At 39.4% G+C, this 19,661-nt stretch overlaps 1 protein-coding gene across 9 annotated transcripts in view; it reads left to right on the top strand.

The window, feature by feature from the left end:
- Positions 1 to 19,661, top strand: part of CELF2 (CUGBP Elav-like family member 2) — a 649,329-nt gene that overhangs the window by 350,396 nt on the left and 279,272 nt on the right. For 2 of the 9 annotated variants that reach the window (XM_064142674.1, XM_064142670.1), the window contains exon 1: positions 6,224 to 6,402. The exons of 3 other annotated variants lie outside the window; for them this stretch is intronic. In XM_064142674.1, coding sequence (XP_063998744.1) covers positions 6,296 to 6,402 — 107 coding nt within the window. In that variant the 5' untranslated portion in view covers positions 6,224 to 6,295. Of the gene's footprint in view, positions 1 to 6,195; positions 6,403 to 19,661 lie in introns of those variants that run through there. 4 more of the 9 variants (XM_064142684.1, XM_064142671.1, XM_064142672.1 and 1 more) reach the window with 4 other exon arrangements.

Genomic DNA, 19,661 nt, shown 5'->3' with positions numbered 1-19,661 from the left:
TATTTCATGTTGAATAGTGTATGAGAGAGGTCCACATTATATTTCTTACTAAGGGTTCTTGTGATAAATTCATCCAATCATCTAGACCCCAGATCTGAGAAAGTAAACTTCTTCCTCATTTTCACTTGTACATGAGTTTCTGATGAACATCATTCTATGATGGTATCTTGGTTTTAAATATCCACATCCATCCCTAGTGTGGGTACATTTCATGGATGTGTGAAATGAACCTTCTGTTTAGAGCCCCATAAGATCATCTTAAAATAGAATAAACATGTTTAAAATGGTTGTTTCCAATTTTAACTTAGGGGGATAAATAGCCATTAAATTCTCACCTGTAATTGGTAACATTTGTCACGTTCATATGCATTAATATACACAGTTTATACATTTGTACATTAAGTGCAAGTTCACTTTCTTTGAATTGTACTCACAAGAACACAAGGTCTTTGGTATTCCACATGCCATGTCTAAAAGTGATGATCTTGGCATTACTGCAAGTGTAACATAAAGACATTTGTTTAGAGCAGGTTCTACTTTTATACCTTAAATAGACTTTAAATTAAAGCAGAAAATGATTCTATAACTAGCTGTATTTGTTCTCTGTCTCTCTCTCCTTCTCTCAGATCTGGTGCTCTGTTGCCTCCTGTTTCTCCTTGCTCTTTTGATCAGCTTTTTCTTCCTTCCCTTTAGTTGCGGGCCAGATGTTCTTATGACATGTAGATTCTTCCAAAGAAATTATTTCTTCTGTAGAGTAGCCACATCTGCAATCACAACCTGTCCAGATGAAAGTTGTTTCAAGTGGTATATTGTCTTTTAAAGACACACTGAGTGTGCTTATGTGTAAGAATGTGTGATTTGCACAAGCTGCGGTTTTTGCCCCTTTCCTATCAAGGGTGGAAGAAACACAATAGAACATCGATTAAGTAAACAGGAAAGTGTTATTCCTTCTGGTACCTCGGTCTTCCAGATGTTGAGATGTAGAGGCAGTGCTGCTGAATGCTAGAAGGAGGCAGTGCACATGTTTTCTAATGAAGGGAATCAGTAGACACCAGTCTTGTATGCTTTAAATATGAAATGTCTTATTCCCCTGCTGCCCAAATGTTAATATTCAGAATTTACACAACATGTAGTACTTTTGTGTTTTCTGTCTCTACTATTTAATTTTCATGATACTGCTTGCATTCTCTCAAGAAAAAAAAAAAAAAAAAAAAAAAAAGTAAGATTGTAAAAGACTTTCTGCATCATCCAGACTGGCCTGTAGGTCTGTAAGTAATTGCTACCCTCATGACTCAGAATGGGAAGCTAGGCATAGAATCTAAAAGATCTAACAAAAGAGACAAAAGGAAATGTGGGCAAATGTTAGATTGGCTTTGTTGCCTGCTTAATGGAGGGGGAGTTAAAAAAAAACCACCAAAAAAACCCAAAACACCACCAAACAACCAAAACCAAAAAACACCACCAAAACCATGATTTGCTGTATCTCTACTGAGAGTGCTGGAGAATGATTTTCTTTTTCGTGCACACAATATGACACCCAAAGATACCATGGGTATGGTTAATGCACACGATATAGAGTTAGCATCTCTCCTGAAGGCAGCATGGTCTGTGCACATGCAACTGCCTCTACAGCTAACCAGTATGGTTTTGCAGAGAGGAACTCTGTCTGTGCCTGGTATTTTCATAGCCTGTAACAGCAGAGGAACTTCTCCACCTGTGCATACATAGTGCAAATAGGAGATGCAGGACTGTCTGATGTTTACTGCTCTTCTGACAAAAGTAGTATTTTTGATATCAGCTTGATGGAGTTTGGGACTAAATTTGATCTCTCACATGCAGCTACCATAAATGTTGTATAAAGAATAAATAAATCAACAGAGACAAATGTGCAGTAATCTGTTCTACATTAAAAAAGGGAGGAAAAAAAGGGCAAAACCTTTAAAAGAGCAAAGTCTACTGAGATACAGCCTTTGGAGTCATAGCCTATTTCTTGCTATTCACATTCACCAGTGAAGTGGTCCAGAGTACTAGGTTCTGGCAGTACCTTGTCTTGTGTTCCACAATTTCTAATAACAAAAGAGCTGCAGGCAATGGGTTACTCATTTTTCTGTGAGATTTTAGGAGGAGATACCTAAATGAACTGTCTGTTTTCTCAAAGCATACTGGAAAGGCTCTACATGCCTTACTTCTGAAGCTGATGCCAATCGCCTTTCTGTTCAGTCTTTGCTGAGGTGTAACACATAGGTCTGCTTCAGGCCTGGAAGTCTTGTGTAGCTACAACTTGATCGCTGTAGACATCCCACAGGCAGGTTACAGCTACTTCTGGAAGTGCCAGACAAACTCAAGGTATCTGAGCTGCACTTACACAGCAGTCATGCTGGAGCACAGGGACACATGCTGGTGATTCTGAAACAGATACATGGAATTTCTCACCTTTGCTTTAGGCACGTAGGTGGGATTCATCTTGCCTTATGTATGTATCTAAAAGTTAGGGATCTAATCCCTTTGTAGTCAGTGGGGAGAGATGGTAATGCTCTTTAGTATAACTAATCTCTCCTCACTGACAATAGAGAAACATTAGATGACTAGCTTAGACTAATTGCTCAACTTCAAAGGTGGGATTTAGCTGTCTAAAACAGTAAAATGTTATCAGATTAGAGTAGCTTTTCACACCTATACAAAACAAATGTGATTTGAGCCTAAATAACTGCACAGAAGAGCAGATACCAGACTTAGACTGCAAGTTCCTCTTGTGACGAGATGACATGTTGTAAATGTTTGTGCAGTTCACAATAATACACTAGTTTATACAGCTTTTAATGTTCTGTATTGTTGTTGCACTGCTCTAGAGTTTATTGGGGTTTTTCATTTTAAAGATGGAGATGTGAGCAAGAGGTTAATTGGCTTGCATAAGATCTGACACAGAAACGTGTGATGAAATGGCAAAATGAATCAAGGGTTTCAATTCCTCTCATGACTGCACTCATGATTTTTGGGCTGCTGTCCTGGGCACTTGTCTACTTTCTCCATCATGAAATGTAGTTCATTGCTTGGCTGCTGGTATTGCTTGTTTAAGTGTGGCAAAATTACATTGCATTTTGGGCTTCTGGATGTTTTGAAAATATTGTAAGCAAATTGAATGGTCAAAGAATAATCTGAAGCAGAAGTAGAGAGCAGAAGGTATATTTTCATTTGATATAAATTACTCATTGTTACTGGTTGGCCACAGAAGGTTTGATCGTTTTGTCTCTGCAAATTATTGGTATTCCTGGGGCCTTTCAGAGATTTGCAACATCACCTAATTAGTTTAGCAAACTCACAGGCCATACATAGAAGGCTGGGGTTTAGATTAAACACAGGGTAATGAAATGATTACATTTCTAGTCTATGTAATTTGTGCAGAACATTCTGCAATATGTACATATCAGTTATTAATCTACAATCGATTTTCATGTTAAGTGTTGAATTTAAACTCCACAGCTGGACTTTCATCTTGAAAGAAGCCAGATAGCCTTGTGCATCTGATTTAATCTTCCCTTTAGCCATATTATTTTAAAGGCACTCCTGCTTAGTACATCTTGCAAGTGAAAGCAAATACTCATATTTCCTCTCATCCTCAGCAGCTGTGACTCCTCTGCAGATGTTTTTCTGTCAGACATTTCATTATACGTGGTAGAAAGCACAGGTTCTTTTTGTCTGTCTATGCGACCGCTTTGTAGAGTTGATTTTTTTCCTTTTCTTTATTTATTCCTTTGGCTGTAGATGAGTCCTTCTATAATACTTCACTTTATTTCCTATTGCTGCTGCTTTGCCTTCTTTCTAAGTACAGCAACGATCAAGAACTTGTAATTGTGTGGAGCCGCCCAACAGAAGCTCATTGATTCCCCACCAAAGGCCTCTGTGTGAGACATTCTACTCCAGCCTGAAAAGAAAGCTTTGTTCCCTCAGCTGCTAGTGTCTTAAGATGCTGATCCTTGCCATATTTTTGGAAAACTGTAGCAGTTTATCAGCCTGTTTGACACTTCCCCTTCAGCTGTATATTCTGTAGCATACTCTGGTATTTGCTTCCTATCAAACATCAGTCTCATGAGTACAAGACTGGCCTGCAGTAGCCCAGGCATCATGGGGAATTACTCTGGGCACAAGTAATTTGGAGATGAACAGTGAAAGAGGAGGAATCTGGGCTGTTGGTGACCATGCCTGAAATGGTAGTAATGGATTTAGTATTTGGGGCAGGAGGTATGGGATTTGTCATCTTGGTTGAGTATTTTCCTGGCTGCCTTCCATGACTGTTCAGATATTTTTAGCATGAAGTGCAAGCTATGTTGTCTCAGTTGACCTTGGAGTGTGACATTTCAACATGGAATTGGTTTGAATTGCTAATCATTAAAATTATTTATTATTTTTTTGTTACAAGAGCAAGTAGAATCCCACTCATGGTTTGCAAATGAAAATGGAAGGAAGTTGAAATGTGTCTTCTTTTTGCTTGTAGTTTTTCGTCATATCCATATATTTTCCTAAACTATCATTTTTACATCCTTAAAAGTAGATTACACTTAGGTTTGGAGTTCTAACTTGTCCTTTGACAAATAATATATCAGAATGACTGAAACTAATCCCAAGGTCTCACAGTGCTGACCAAGAAGTGTAGAACAAAAGGATCGTTTCTGTTGCAAACAATTTATGACCTTAATAGAAGTTTACAGCTGCTATCAGAAAGGCAAGATCTTGATATCAGTACACTTATATTGGCGATTGCTTCCTCTTTGCTTTCATTCCAAGACTTAAGTTTACCAAAATGATCAAGTTCATAAGTGCCAACTTCAGTTAAGGAAGTCAAAGCTGTAGCGCTGCATTAGGATATTGTAGCATTATATTTTAAAACAATAATATATAATGTAGGAAAAGAAGTTCAGACCAACCACAGGCATAGCCAGAAGTCTATGAAAGTTTGATTTCAAGTTTTGAGGTCCAGGTTTATTTCTAGCTTAGTGTATTTGACTCCTGCTGGGCTTTTTGACTAGATGTGGATTTTGGACAATTTGCATTTATTGAGTTTTGCATATATTTATGCTAACAGAACCTCTGAGGAAATGAGAGTAATTCTTAAGATTTTACTGCCACAGCAGTGCAGAGAAGCATTTTACTGAAAAAAAGCATCATGGTCTTGTTGCCTTTGTCAGTTATACTAAGTGCTTACTCAAATATCCAATGTAGATGTTAAAAAATATAAACCAATAAACCACAACCATCCTTCCAAAGTAGCTGCAGAATTTAAAGATGTACACAGCCACAGCAGAAGTGGAAGCTGAGATGTGGCAATAAAACCCTTTTTTTACTACCTCGACAGCTAGGACCACAACCTGCTCCTAAAAACTGCATGGCAGATCTCCTAAGCAGGATCAAAGAGGCTGTTGCCCTAAAATCAGTGTCATGCTGCAGTTCCTTCTATAGGCAGGAAGTTTGAAAGTCACTGAGTACATCACCTTCGCCTGTCTGTGAAAACGATGCCAAAGCCAAGTGTATGAGTCTGGGTTAAAGTAAACTCAGTTACTTGGTAACTCTGTTACTTGGTAACTGAGTTGTGGTTTAGAGGGGATAATATTGCAGGGATTTTGGACTTGTGTTTTGGAGGGGTTAAAATTGCCAAGAAAAACTGCAAAGTTGAAGAAGATCCCCAAGTGTCTGCATTAATACTCCCCAGTCACTCTGATGTGAGCTGGCAGGTCCCATAAAGCCACTCAGCCTTGAACAGGGAAGGGAAGGAGGGAAAGAGCAAGGGCTCCAGCTGCGCCTCCAGAGCCCCAGAAAGAGCCTCTAACCCAATTCCCTTAAAGCGCACAAGCCTCCCGAGCCACAGCATCTCTTTGCCACTGTATTCACTGAGTTCTCAGGGCAAACAAAAGATCCATATCAAGCATTCATCATTCCAGGAGGGGAATGCCTTCCCTCAATTGCCCATAGAGATTCCTCCCTTTTCTCTCAGTTGCATATATTTTTTTTTCTTTTCTTCTCTTTTTTTTTTTTAAGAGAGGGGTAGGGGGGGATGTTGCTAATGTTTTTTTGGATGGTAATTAAGAGAACTAACACCAGCTAGGCTGGAGTGAACGCAAACAAGACCCCTATAGGCAGCACAGTGCATTAATGTAAAATATGCCCAGACAACATAACTTGTCAGAGAGGATTATTTCTGCTTAGTGAATCTGCAGGGGCCCCTTTGCTCCACCACTCAGCGTCTGACTAGAGAGAGAAAGAGAGAAAGAGTAGCCATTAGTGAGTAGCTACTGTGGCATTGATGTTTGAGCGCACTTCTGAACTGGCTTTTGTTGAGAATATCGGTGCAGAAAGCATGCGCTGTCCCAAATCCGCTGTTACTATGAGAAATGAGGAGCTGCTTTTAAGGTATGTTGTCTCCTTTGTTTTAACGCGTGCTTTCGAGTTGCCTGGGCCCGCTGCAACTATAACCGTGCTGTGTATTAAGTAGTTTCCCTATTTCAAGGAAAAGACAGACATTGCTGGATGCAAGTAGCATTTTTCCACTAGTTAGAATTGCACATTTCATGTCTGACGACAAATGTACGGAGAGGGCAAGGAGCAGGGGAGGGGGGGGAATAATTTTTTTCTCCCCCCTTTTTTTTTTTTAATAAATGAGATTTAATAGTTCTTTTATCACCTCCTTTGCAATATTTCTGCCTGCTTCATTATTATTCACTGGGCATGGAATAAGCATCGAAAAAGCTCAGGGAGACTCCATATTAGAGCTAGTGCCCTAAATACCACTTTAATTTTCACTTAGCGTGTGTAAATAGTAACTAACGCTTTACCTAGTCTTTACTACTCAAAGATGTTGTAAAAATTAGATCTAAATAGTCCTCTATGTGAGATTACACATAAATTCTCTAGCGTTCCAAGGTTTAGTGGGGGGACCAGCATCAACTACTCTTTCAGAGACACAGAGAGACACACACACACACGCAGAGACACACGCACACACGCACATCCACACGGAATTATGCTCGAATTGGCACCCCGCTTTGAAAAATGTAGTCTTTTGTTTATTTGCTAGCAGACATTGTAGCACTGAATACATCTTTTGGTCTGACAATGGGACAGCTGAACAATGGTGCTGTCAAACTAGCCTAATGTATGTCTGGCGATGGGGTGGTTTGGGTTGGTTTGGGGCTTTTTTTTTTTCCCTTTCCTTTTCTCAGCCACCTTTTTTTTTTTAATACCCTTTAATCTTTTTGCATATGTGGTAGAATATGAAGTGCACTGCTTATTTTGTGAGGGTCGTTTAATTTGATATCTGCTGCTAATACTGCAGGGAGGGGGAGGTTGGTATCTTACAATTATGTCTGTTGCATTAAGTTGGAGATTTATTACTAACCTCTCCTTTAACTGTGGTGAGAAAACTTATTGATTCTGAAAGCTTACAATACTGCTGTCAATCTGGTAAATACATAGTTGCCAAATGTGCCCTTGCCTGATTTTATGCCTGATCGTATCAACTTTAACTGCTGTTTTGAAGATACTGTTCCTAATTTTGTTTAGGTAATGAAAATGCAATAAAAATGATGAATTAGATCTCAAAGTGGGAGCCAATGTTACTATCCATTTTTATAATCCAGCTATTAGCATACCTTAGAATTTTTTTAAGGTCAGCCTGAATAATTTACCTGAATGATTCCTGTCCCAAAATCTAACAAATTATTCATATGACATTTCATTAATTGTCTTTCTGTTTAGACAGCCCTCGGTTAGCATTATAATGGGTAACGATTTGGGGGTTGAATTTGGCAAAATGCTTGTGTACTTTATGCATTGTGAAAAGAAATTATTTTAAAGCTTTTGGAAAGAAAATCCTGAGTTACTACTTGGACAGCAGCTTGTGTCTTAAATAAAATGGATTGTCATAAGACTGGAGTTTCTGAAACTGTTTAAAGTCTTTAAATACTTTACATGCTAAGAAAATACATTACTTTTAGTAGTAATTATAATCATTTTGTGAGGGAAAAAAAAAAGAGGGATTTTTCAGTGGTTTCTATTTTTTGCTTAGATCAGTTAATTGTAGGGGTTTCACACTTTGTTTTTAAAGTGGATTCTAGTGCATGATTTATAGGAAGTCTCTTGGACACCCTAATTAAAATTAAAATTAAAAAAAAGAAGACACTAAAGATTTATGGGTGTTGGTCAGACTCTCTAAAGCATGTATTTTCAATAAAAAGGGTGTTTCATGGGGAGATCCTAAGTACTTGCTATGCTGTTTTGAATTTCTTGTTGCTGTTGTTGTTGTATCTCTTTCCCTTGTGCGTTGAGATAGTATAAATCAATAGGAAAGAGTTGATGTGAACAGAAACGTAGTATCACATAAAACACTCTAGAAGCCTAGAGGTTATGTATTATCAGGTAGTGCTTGCATGTCTTGTGTTGTGCATAAACATGAAGAGAGCAGGGATAGCATTTAATAAAATGAGACCATGCTTTAATTCACTTTCTTGGAAGAACTTCTTCCAAGACAAAGGTTAACTCATTCACAACTGCTCTGCTCTGCCAAAACTGGAGGGGGAAGGATTTTTCTGTCTATTTATCCTTCTACAGCCTGGGCTTTCTAGCAGCTGCTGCCCTTTGTGAATGGCAATAAAGTGAATCTCTCGCTCTTGGTAACTTGGAAATGTCCCTTTACTGATTGCCCAGAGTAGGGTGAATGCTACTTTTGGAGCAGCCACCACCAGACATCTGGGCAGAATAACCCAACCGCCGCTCTTAACAACTAAAACTCTTTCCTAAGAGCTCTTCTCACAGATGAGTTCATACTAAACTTAAAATAGTCTCTATGTTTTCAGATAAAATGCTACATAAAGTACATATACTACAGATTTTGTGTCTTGGGTTGCAAATTACTTTGTTCTTTTCCGAGAGTACTTTATGACATTGCATTCACATCAAAGACTAGTTCTTGAATTATTCTGTATGCATTCTACCACAAAAAAACCTTCCCCTCTTTCTATGCATATTTACTGAAATATTGCTTTTTGAGCCATAACAATTATTATTAACATCAAAGAAGGTGAAGCAAATCTGTAACACAAGCCATTTCTCAGAATGCTTTAACAAAAGTGTCAGGTTTTGAGAGACTCTATAGGTTTAGAGATCTGAAGATCGCAGGTGCCCTTAGCATTACCTGGTTTGAATCTCACCCATTCACAAAGCAATGTGGTGCCTTGCAGTTGTCAAACTTGGCAACGTGTGTTTCCTCAACAGTGCTGAGAGAGCTAATTTAGACTCTACGTAAGTGGTTATTTGTTCTTGCAATGACCAGGTGTAATGTCAAACTAAAAAGAACATCTTAGGTCCAACCTGTCAGACCAAGAAGAGGATAGGTCTTAGCCTGAGAACTACCTTTTCATGATACCACAGGAAATGGAAATTAATTATATATATTTATTAGCGTGGAGTCACCTACTTTTTTTTTTTTACAGATTCACAAAGCACAATCTCTAACATCAACCTGTTAATATCCCTTTTGTTAAATTAGAATAAAGTTGAAGTGTTTCTGTCAACAAACTTAAGTATGGAAAGGATTGAGAGCAGCCCTGCTGAGAAGGACTTTGGGGGTACCTGTGGATGAAAAGCTGGAAATAAGCTGGCAATGTGCACTCACAGCCTGGAAAGACAACCATGTCCTGGGCTGCATCAAAAGAAGTATGGGTGGCCAGCAGGTTGAGGAATCTGATGGCGCTCTGCTCTGTCCTGGTGAGACCTTAATCAGAGTACTGTGTCCAGTTCTGGGGTCCTCAGCACAGGAAAGACATAGATCTATTTGAGCTCCAAAACCAATCAGATGGCTGAGGCACTTCTATGAGGATAGGACAAGAGAGTTGCGGTTTTCTGGCATGGAGAAGAAAAGGGTTCAGGGAAACTTTCTAGTGGCCTTTCAGTGTTAAAAAGGGGCAATAAGAAAGATGGGACAATCTTTTTAGCAGGGCCTGTTGTGTCAGGACAAAGAGTGGTGGTATTAAACTGAAAGAGGGGAGATTTAGACTAGATGCAAGGTGGAAATTTTTTACAGTGAGTGGTGAAACACTGGCACAGGTTGTCCAGAGAGATGACAGAAGCCACATCCCTGAGAACACTGAAGGTCAGGTTGGATGAGGCTTGAAGCAACCTGATCTAGTTGAAGAGTTCCCTGCTCTCTGCAGGGCAGTTGAACTAGATGGTCTTTAAAGGTCTCTTCCAACACAAACCACTCTACGATTCTACATAGTGTGGCAAACTATACCTTTGGGGCTGAAAAACAAAGGAGAGCATTCAATTAATATTCATATCTAGAAGTTTTACTGCAAGTGTAGATTGTGCTTGAATACTTAAGAAGTCATTCAAGAGTGAATCAATACTAATTATTGTAATCAGGAGGGTTAATTAGCTGAAGATGCTGCTGATGGAAAGTTCATTGCTCACAGCCCTGAAAACACCTAAGTTGATGAAATCTGAAAGCAAGATGTCTAAGAGGACTTTGTATGGAGAATTTCAAGAGCCAGTTGTTCCAAAGGGGGAACAAACACTGTACCTTGTTTCAGGTTAACATATTAATTCAGGGGGTACTGGAAGGTGCATCTAGATCTGTCTTGAAGATATTTTGTGGCACTTTTTTCATTACATGTAAATACCATTTTGGATAACCTGTACTGTCTCTGCAGCATTCATTGGTAGATTACCATAAATTAATATGGATAATCTTCTGCATTTGAAATCTTGTTCCAGTACCATTACAGGGAACAGCTATTTTATTTATTTTTATTTTACCATTTGCATGCAGGCATGGGGGTTTTTACATTGCATATGTATGCAAATTACACATCTGTGTGCAGATGTCCACACAGACGTGTGCACATAAGTTTAAGCACTTTTTCACTGATGGTGTTTATTTCCTGTGCCCTCAAACCTCCCGCTCAGTTTCCATCTGCAGGGGGAAAAAAAGTATTCAACTACATATAGTTCAGAGGACAGTCATTGAACAAGTAGTTCATGAAATTCAAGTTAGATTATAAGGAATAAAGACTGAAAAGAAACGGTTGAAGAAAACTCTTTCCTATTCCCTTAATTTGAACAGTTGTGTTTAAGGTGAGCGTTACTGAATTGAAACAAAATTGAGCTACACAAAGTCTTCATCCCAAGGGATTTGAAGGAAGATTTTTTTCCTTTAATGCTGAGCATTTTGGGGTTTTTTTCCCTCTCTTTTCCCCTAGTTACAGCTACTGACACTATAACCAAGACAGATGTCTGGATGTTTATTCTAGGGGGGGAAAAAAAACCAGCAAAATCCCCCCTCTCAGTCTCACACACATACGCAGGCATAAACCCTCCTGAAGTCAAGTGATGCTTTCAGGAGAAAGAAATTGTCTCAAAACACATCCTTCTTTCTTCTCTAATGACATTAGAGATTATCACGTGCAGGTGCTATTTATCTTTGCAACTGCTTTCCTATGACTGTTTTACTGCTTCCAACACATTTACTTGTATGTCAGCCATAGAAAAGGTAACTGAAAATGGCAGCTGTTGAGAAAGCATGTCGCCATGCCTGGAATGACATGCATTATCGGGGCAGCAGGAGTTGCTAGCTCTACAGCCCATTTCTACTTGACCTGCGAAATGATTGGCTGCCTGGGATGGTGATGAATCACTGGAGTTTATGCAACAAGACCGCTGGCATCCTCACAGAGGAAATAAAATCAGGATTTTTTTCCCCCCTTTTTCTTTATTTTCCTCTCTTCTATTACTCCTGCTGTGGCAAAAGGCAATTTCTTTTATTTTTTGTTTAACATTTGTTTTGTTTCTGGATTGTTTCACTCTACAGAGGAAGTAAACGTATCAATTAGAGTCACTTTAATACTGCTCTTGGCGAGTTAATGATGCACTGAAGGTAAACTCTCTTTATTGAATGGAAAGGGGCACAAATTTTCCCAAATTTTGTGAAAATCTTTATATGGAGCCTAATTTTCTCATCTTTAACTCCAGTCTAGAGTGAGATAGCATGACTGGTAATCAGCTCAAGCAAGATATACAAAAGATTTTAGCTGTTCCCATGCACAACTTTCTTTTCTCTGACAGTGAGGATCAGGGACCATTTCATGGGCTAATATCAGACAGATCAATCTTCAAGGTTTCTGAACTAATGGCTACACTGACATTTCTGGAAAGTACTGGCTCCCAAATTTGCACTCAGTTTCTAGGTGGTTCATGAAATTATATTATGCATTAAGCCCACATTACCAGATTAGGCTCTTATGAGTTGGTGCTTAGTAGGAAAGTATTGTAGGGTTGTAAACCTGCCAGTGCACTGACAAGACTGACACAGTGTGGATCACAAGCTGCCCTGCAAAATGCAGCCAAGTAAAAATTATCCTTCTATTTCAATTAAAACACCCTAAATTGTGTTTGAGGGTGAGGAACGGAGAGAATTACTTGCTTGTCTCTCCATGTAGCATACTCAGTGGTTGATATGCTAGCCTGCATCCCTTATTCAAGCAGAATAACCTAATTTTAAGTTAACTCTCTCTGATTCCAAGGAATAAGGTTGCAAATAAAATTGCTTAGGAAGTTTTAAATATAGCATTTACATGACAGTAATACCTTCTGCCATTACACTGAGAGGGTTTTTCTCGAGTCTCATGCTTTGCTGCCTAAGCTTTTTCTCCACTACTTTTGAAGAGCAATTTGCATGCTCACATATGCTATTAGACTTTTTCACCTTTCTCCTAATAATTCAGCAGTGGCTACTGCTGGATGCCAGAGAGGCTGCAGGACTCTTGTTATTTAAGGCACAGCCTTCTGATGACCCTGTAAGGTTTCAGCAGTAGAGGAGGGCAAACTTTTACTGGTGAGTGGGGTGGCACAGGGAACAGTTGTGTGTGCCCTTCAGTGTGTAAGGGGTAAATGCTGTCCATGCTCTGGAGTTCCCATGGCAGCAAATCAGCAGGTCATCTTCAAGAGCAGCCTTTGAGGACGCCAGACAACAGTCTGTCACGGGGAGGAAGACAGAGCAGAGGGCTGGAGGGGGAAAAAGAAGATGATAGAAAATCAGACAGAGGATATGGGAATTTACTATCCTTTTTAGACAAATAAAGGAGTGAAGAGAAAAGCAAGGGCACCTGAACGTAGATCATCTGGAAATTGAACCTTGCAAGTGTAGATAGCTGTGGGTGATACGATAGTTGTGCTATGAAGTGAATTAAAGATTCAAATCCTGCACCTGTTCTCCCTGGAAGCTGGAGGTCAGCATCTGAAGAACTGAGGCCTTCTAAAAAGGACACAGAAATTATCAGAAAACTTAAGTTCTTAAAGACTCCATTTTCAACTGTAATGATCTTTTGGTTTCATTTTCCTCCTCTTCTGCCTAAAACCGATCTATTTTCAGCTAAACTGTGAGGAAGACGCTCACTCTAAAGCTTGAGAATTTGCCTGCATCATTTCAGCCCACATTTAATTTTAATGAGAGTTATATAACCCCCTTTAAAAATAACAAAACACTAACAGAACTGCATCAGCAACACCAGGTGTTCTGCAGTGCTGCTCCAATGAATCATATGGAGATTTGTCTGTGCACGGCTAATGAACATACATTTAACTCACTTAACCCCCACCCCCGAATACAGCAATCCAAAGTGACCAAATTTTTTCCTAAAGAGCCTTTCTCACAAAAAAAAAAAGATGTCAAACTGGATGTCTGCCCTAGAAACCACATGGTTTCAGCATTTTCCCTATAGAAAATTATGTTATCAATGGCTTGGGTTTTTAAGTGTTTGCTATCCTGAGCCCCATATATCTGAATTCATTAATAGAAGACTATTTAATGCACAGCTCTGGAAGTAATAGACTTATGATTATATCAATATTCTTTTTGGAGAGAGAATTTGGGGTCAAAACTGAATCAGCAATTTTGAGCCCTCAATACACCTCAGTTCAGATGCAGTCCTTGACTCTAGGAAGTCCCTTAGCCACTGGTTGCTGAAAGATGGCAAGGATCATAATGCACTTGTCACACTCATGCTTTCTCTTCGCATCCATTACAAGCCATTATCTGAGGCAGGGTCATGGACTAGGTGGACCTTTTGAGGTGACCTATGTGGCAAAATTTACACTGTTCATTTATGGAATGGAAAATACCCCAAAATCCAAGCACAGTGAAGTTTTCTGAACATCTAAATGCCTTACAGTTTCTGCAGGATCCTCTCCACATCTGAGGTTTAATGGAACCTGTCTGTGGGAAATGATGACAAACAAAGATTGTTGCTTTACATGTTACCAGGGTGTTTCTTAGTTATTTTTGAGGACTGAGATGTATGCTAGGCATTTGATGAACAACTGGGGGGAAAAAAGACCTGTGAAACTTCTTACCTTTAAGATGTTATAATTTGAGGAAAAGTTAGATCCAATCATTTGCAGTGAAAAAGAAAAACGTGTGGTAGAAGTGAATGAGAAGGAAGGTGGAAATTAACCTCATGAAGATTCTGCTATTAGAAGCAGAGCACAGTAGGTTAATTCAAATACTGTAATAAATCCCTCACATTTCTTTACATTTGTTTTTTATAATAAGTCTATTTTTGGATTCCTGTCCCTTTTGATGTCCTTCTCCAACTTCTTGCCTTGCTGATGTCACATTATAGCTTCACACTTGCCTTTGCCCATCGCCTTTGGAGTTTGAGCTGCCTTTCAGCAATGCCTACTGGTCCAACCTTTTGCTGTGTTCAGCCCATCCTCACCACTCACTTCCCTTATCCCACATTTCTCCCAACAATCAGCCTTGCTAGCTGGGCACAAATGAAATCATAGAATCACAGAATGTCAGGATTCTCCAATTTATATATAATGAGGGAAATTTTTCAGTCTCCTAGAAACTGTGGCTCTTAGTAGTCGTTCCTGTAGTTTTACATGCAAGGCAGAAGGCTTTTTTTCCATTACAATGGGTTTTTGCTCTGCCCTGTGAAGTCGTGAGCTGCTTGCACATTTGTGAGGACAGAGCAAAGCACACAAGAACATTAGATGTGAGATTCCTCCTGCACTAATACAAGATTATACTTTCTCCCATGAACATTATAGTCAGAACCAAGAGTAAGCTCCTTCTTCCAGGATTGTTTGAAAAGGTGGGGGGTGGTGACCATAAATAGTACATCTGCTGTCTAGTGAGAAACCAGGTCTGCCCAGTGTGTGCAGTGCCCTAGTTTCTCTCCTGGTTGGGTAGTGGTTGTTCATTCAATGAGTCAGTGGGTAAGAAGATAAAGTAGTTCATTAAGGCAAACAAACAAACAAACAACAAAAAGACTCCAAAGAACCACACACAAAAAAAAAATCATTAAAAAAACCAACAAAACCAACTCCCCCCCCAAAAAAAATCCACACAAAAACCCCCAAGGAAGGTGGGAGTGTGGGGATATGTGTAAAAAAAAATAGACAAGGATAAAAGAAAAAGAAAACAATCAATGGCTATTGTCAAGTTGAGATAGGTCTGGGTTGACAAAAGCCTTGGTCTTGTATTTCTATGCAGAAGGCACTATACAAAAGCAATACCTACAGATCAATAGCGATGCTCTTCAATAGGACTGTAAATATACAACAGAATGGTACGACTTGGTCATACAAATATTTACCTCTAACTACTTTCCTTTAGCATTTGGTAAGTACAGTGCTGAATACCCTAGATCGTTCAACTGGATCAAATGGTCCTGGGCAGGTCCAGAACCAGATACTATGCAGGGTTAGTCTTGAGGGTCATGATTGACTACCCCAAGTATTTGCATGCTATTAACAAAGTAGGGTGTTCCTTCCAATTCAAGGCCTTTCCTAAAAGCTCTCTGTCACATCTAACAACTGCCTTGTGCCATAAAATCTTACCTAATCATTCTCAGGAAGACTGAGTTATTGCCCACAAAATGGAACAAAGGCCTTATACCTACAGTGGGATGAAATCACCTCTTCAGTGGTATAAAATAAGAAGAAGGGGGAAAAAAAGAGTGAGTGGGAAGTTTTACTATAGCAACCAAGTTTACATAATATCAATGTGCCTCAAGTGAAAGATCTAGAAATACTTAATTTGAGGTACCTTTTCATAGGGCTAATTTTAAATAACATTTATTTCTGAAAACTCCTGATTAGCTACAGTTAATTTAGTTACCTTAGTACGGTTTGCTTAGAAATCTACTGATTATTGTAGTTAGAAGTGGGGAGTGAGTCTCACAAGAGGCTTAGATTTTAATACTTAAAATTCATTGATCAGTTTAACCAATAATTTAATTTTCTTTTAAAAAAGAGTTTTGGTTTCACAATACAAAAATTTATTCCAGTGTTAGATATAACTGGCAAAGATGGACTTGTAACAATCAATCACAATCACAGATGGCAAAGTGATGCAGAATCAGGTTCATTGCTTTTTGCCACTCAAAGAAACACGCTAGTTTTTGCCTTACTTGTTACTGGCTTTTTCACTGTTCATTAGCTCTGCTCCAATGCCTTGTGTACCTTCTGCCTGTGTGCTTCGCTTTTCTGTTTTCTCTTTTTCCCCCTCCTTTTCTAGTTTCTCTAGAAGTCTGCTACTAAAAGTTAGGATGATGGGCTTCCTCACTCCCTCATAGGCAGGTAGGCTCGCATTCCACTGCACATCTCGCTCTGCTATCAGCCATGCTACTACAATCAGGCTCATGGTTTCCCTGGAATGTTATTTCCTTGTGAAAGACGACAAACACCTCATTTGCATTCACTAACACTCTCCGGGCCAGATTTCTCTTTCCTCTTGCACTACTGGAAGATTCTGAGTGATTCTGCTGAGCCTGCTCCAAATTTACACCACCATCACTGAGCTCTGCTTCTGCTGCCTGTGTCAGAAACTTGCTTTGATGCCAGAGATAAGCCGAATCCCGAGCATGTTCACTGGTTTAGGGGGCAATAAAGCAGAGGATCTGAATTCTCTTCATACTGCCTTGCAGGCTTGGGAGAGAGTGAAGTCATTAAAAAACTTTCCCTTGAAGTGCTTCCAACAGTAGCATTTCCTTGGCCCAGTACTGGGCAGGGGGGGCAAGTTAATTAAAAGAATGACAATTAAGGAAAGGATAAGAAGGTGGTCCAGTACTGGGCAGGGGGGGCAAGTTGATTAAAAGAATGACAATTAAGGAAAGGATAAGGAGGTGGTCCAGAGAGGGGATGTGATGTGAGCTCTACACTGGATTTGGCTGTATAGTCTGGGTGGCAAGGAGGTGTCTGCTCTCTATGCCACTCACTGAATGAAAGCCATGGGCAGTGATGTCAGAGTGAGCTCACATACTCAACAGCAACCACTCAACCCAGCTTTCTCCTGCTGAACTTTTGTCCTTTTTTTTATTTCTGAAGAGGTGTTCAGTTTTCAAAGGTTGAGTTGTTTCCAGAAACCATATACAGCTCTGTGTTTGAGAAGCTGTTGGAACGGTGACTAATCTGCAAATGTGAAGTGGAATTGCTTCATATTCCTCGCTTAAACACGTGGAGAAACTGAGGCACAGAGAGGAAATTATGTCACTGCAGGGACAAGCGAGGTCTGGGCCTCTGAAACAAGGGTAAGATGGACAGAAGGGGACAGTTGTAGCTAGAATAGGATTAAAGCCCAAGAACTGCTGATTCCAAGTTCCAGGTTCCTTCCTCAAAACTGCCATATGCTCCACCAGCTGAAAAAGCTTAATATCAGCAGGCAGCAATAGTGCAGCAATAATGCAGCTCCTCTAAGCCACTGTTTAGATCTATTGTCTGATTTATGTTGTGAAAATTAATGCAGCATCATTTGCCATGCCTCTTCCCCATTTCCCTCTGTAATGGACCAAAGCTCCCATTTTCCCCTTCATTTTTAGTAGAAGTTGCTATTTAGCATGCATGTGCCAGTCCAGAAACTGGGATTACTGTTACAAAGGGCTGAGCCTCTAAGTGTGTGAAACATTTGGGGTTTTGGTTTTTGCTTTTCACTTCTTCCCTTTTGCATTCAAGCATTAATTTATATATAGCCACTATATAATTTATGTTTGAGAACCAAATTATTTGAATGCAAAGCACTCCTTGAGTCGTATCTCTGTATCTTTCATAGAGAGGTTTTCTTTTTGCATTTGACCCTGTTCTTGCCTCCAACTTTTAAATGGCAAAAGCAAATGTGCTTTGAAAAGTGTGTTACACTGTAGTTGTTAAAGCAATAACCTATGCACTTGTAATGCTTTCTCTATGACCTACTTACATACTACTTCACCCTCCTTATAGTATGATTAAAAGCTGCTTTGAATCCACTATTCCCTCAAGGGATTTGAGGCTAGAATTTAACAAACTGCTGAGAAGGCTTAAGTCAGTAAGAGGGCTTCCCTACAGCTTCTTCCAGCTAATTCACATGTAATTAAAAGGAAAATAAATATTTCAAAAGAACATAAGTTTTAATGAAGCATTTTTAAGCGCTTATACCTTGTGAAATCGGGCAAATTTATAAAGATCTCACTATTCCATATGCAGATCTAAAGCAAAATATTTGTGATTTTCTCCTCCTCCTCCCTTCTTTGCATCCTGTGCAAAGTGTGGATTTACTTTGCAGGCAGCAGCAGTGGGACTGTGGTCCTTAAAAGTGACAGGCTGGTGAGACTGAAGTCTCTTAGATTAAAGCATGTACCAAAAAATTGGGGGGGAAAAAAAAAAGATGATGAAGAAGGGTGATGAAGAAGTATGGATCCAGCTGCACAGGGTGGAGACCTTACTTAAGAAGAATATCTTCATCCTCACTGAGCTGCCTGTATTTCTTCTGAGCTAAAACCTGCCTCTTCTGCAGAGGCAAGATTTTGAAATTGAAAGTTAATCCAACTCTGCTCTGGGCTGGATTAACCACCATGGAGGCCTCAGATCAAAACCCAGGTGGCTGCATCCAGCCAGTGGAAGTTGTGCTGGTTTCTCCTTTTACCGCTGCTTTGCACTTATTTTTCTATCTGCTGTAGAGTCTTATGCAGCAATGGGTGGGTGATGTGGAGGAATTGCCATTAACTGAGTAAAGGGGAGACACAGCTTTGCTTTGTGCATTTCTACGCAGATGTTTAGGTGCCATGGTGATGAAGACAGTATGCGGACATATAGAACAGAGCAGATTAATACCACTATAGATATCTGTCCAGGATTGCAGCTGTCCTATGGGGATTATGTTGAGGGCCAAGTGAACCTTTTCTTTCTTTAGACTTGCAAAGTAGGCAAAAAATTTTAGCAGCCTGAGGGGGTTTTCTTCCTTTTAACTCCTTAAACCGGAAAGTTTCTTAGGGCAATAAATCAGGCTTGGAAAAATCACCAGGTCTGTGTGTTTATTATCAAACTGACATCAGTCAAAATATAAATGAAACTTGGCCTGATAGCACATTTATTTATTGGTCAATTTAATTTTATTTCAGAATACTCTTTGAAAAGTTTAAGTGTAGTAGTTTTTAATTTGCATTTGTTACTTTTTTCAAGTGTGGATTATCCAGAACAAATCAAATTACAAAACCTGGAGAGAGAGATTCAGGAGAAGAACACACAATGCAGAGGAGCTTTTTGTCTGTCTAGACTGCTCAGATCATCCAGTAATCTTCGTAAATATGTTAATATTCTTTTGCCTGGAGCTGCTTTCTATTGAAGCAAGAGGGTTTTGG

The sequence above is a fragment of the Pogoniulus pusillus genome, chromosome 4 (genome assembly GCF_015220805.1).
Source record: "Pogoniulus pusillus isolate bPogPus1 chromosome 4, bPogPus1.pri, whole genome shotgun sequence".
In the NCBI taxonomy this organism is placed as follows: Eukaryota; Metazoa; Chordata; class Aves; order Piciformes; family Lybiidae; genus Pogoniulus; species Pogoniulus pusillus.
Note: the sequence above shows the minus strand (reverse complement) of the source record. Positions and strands in the feature narration are given on the sequence as shown.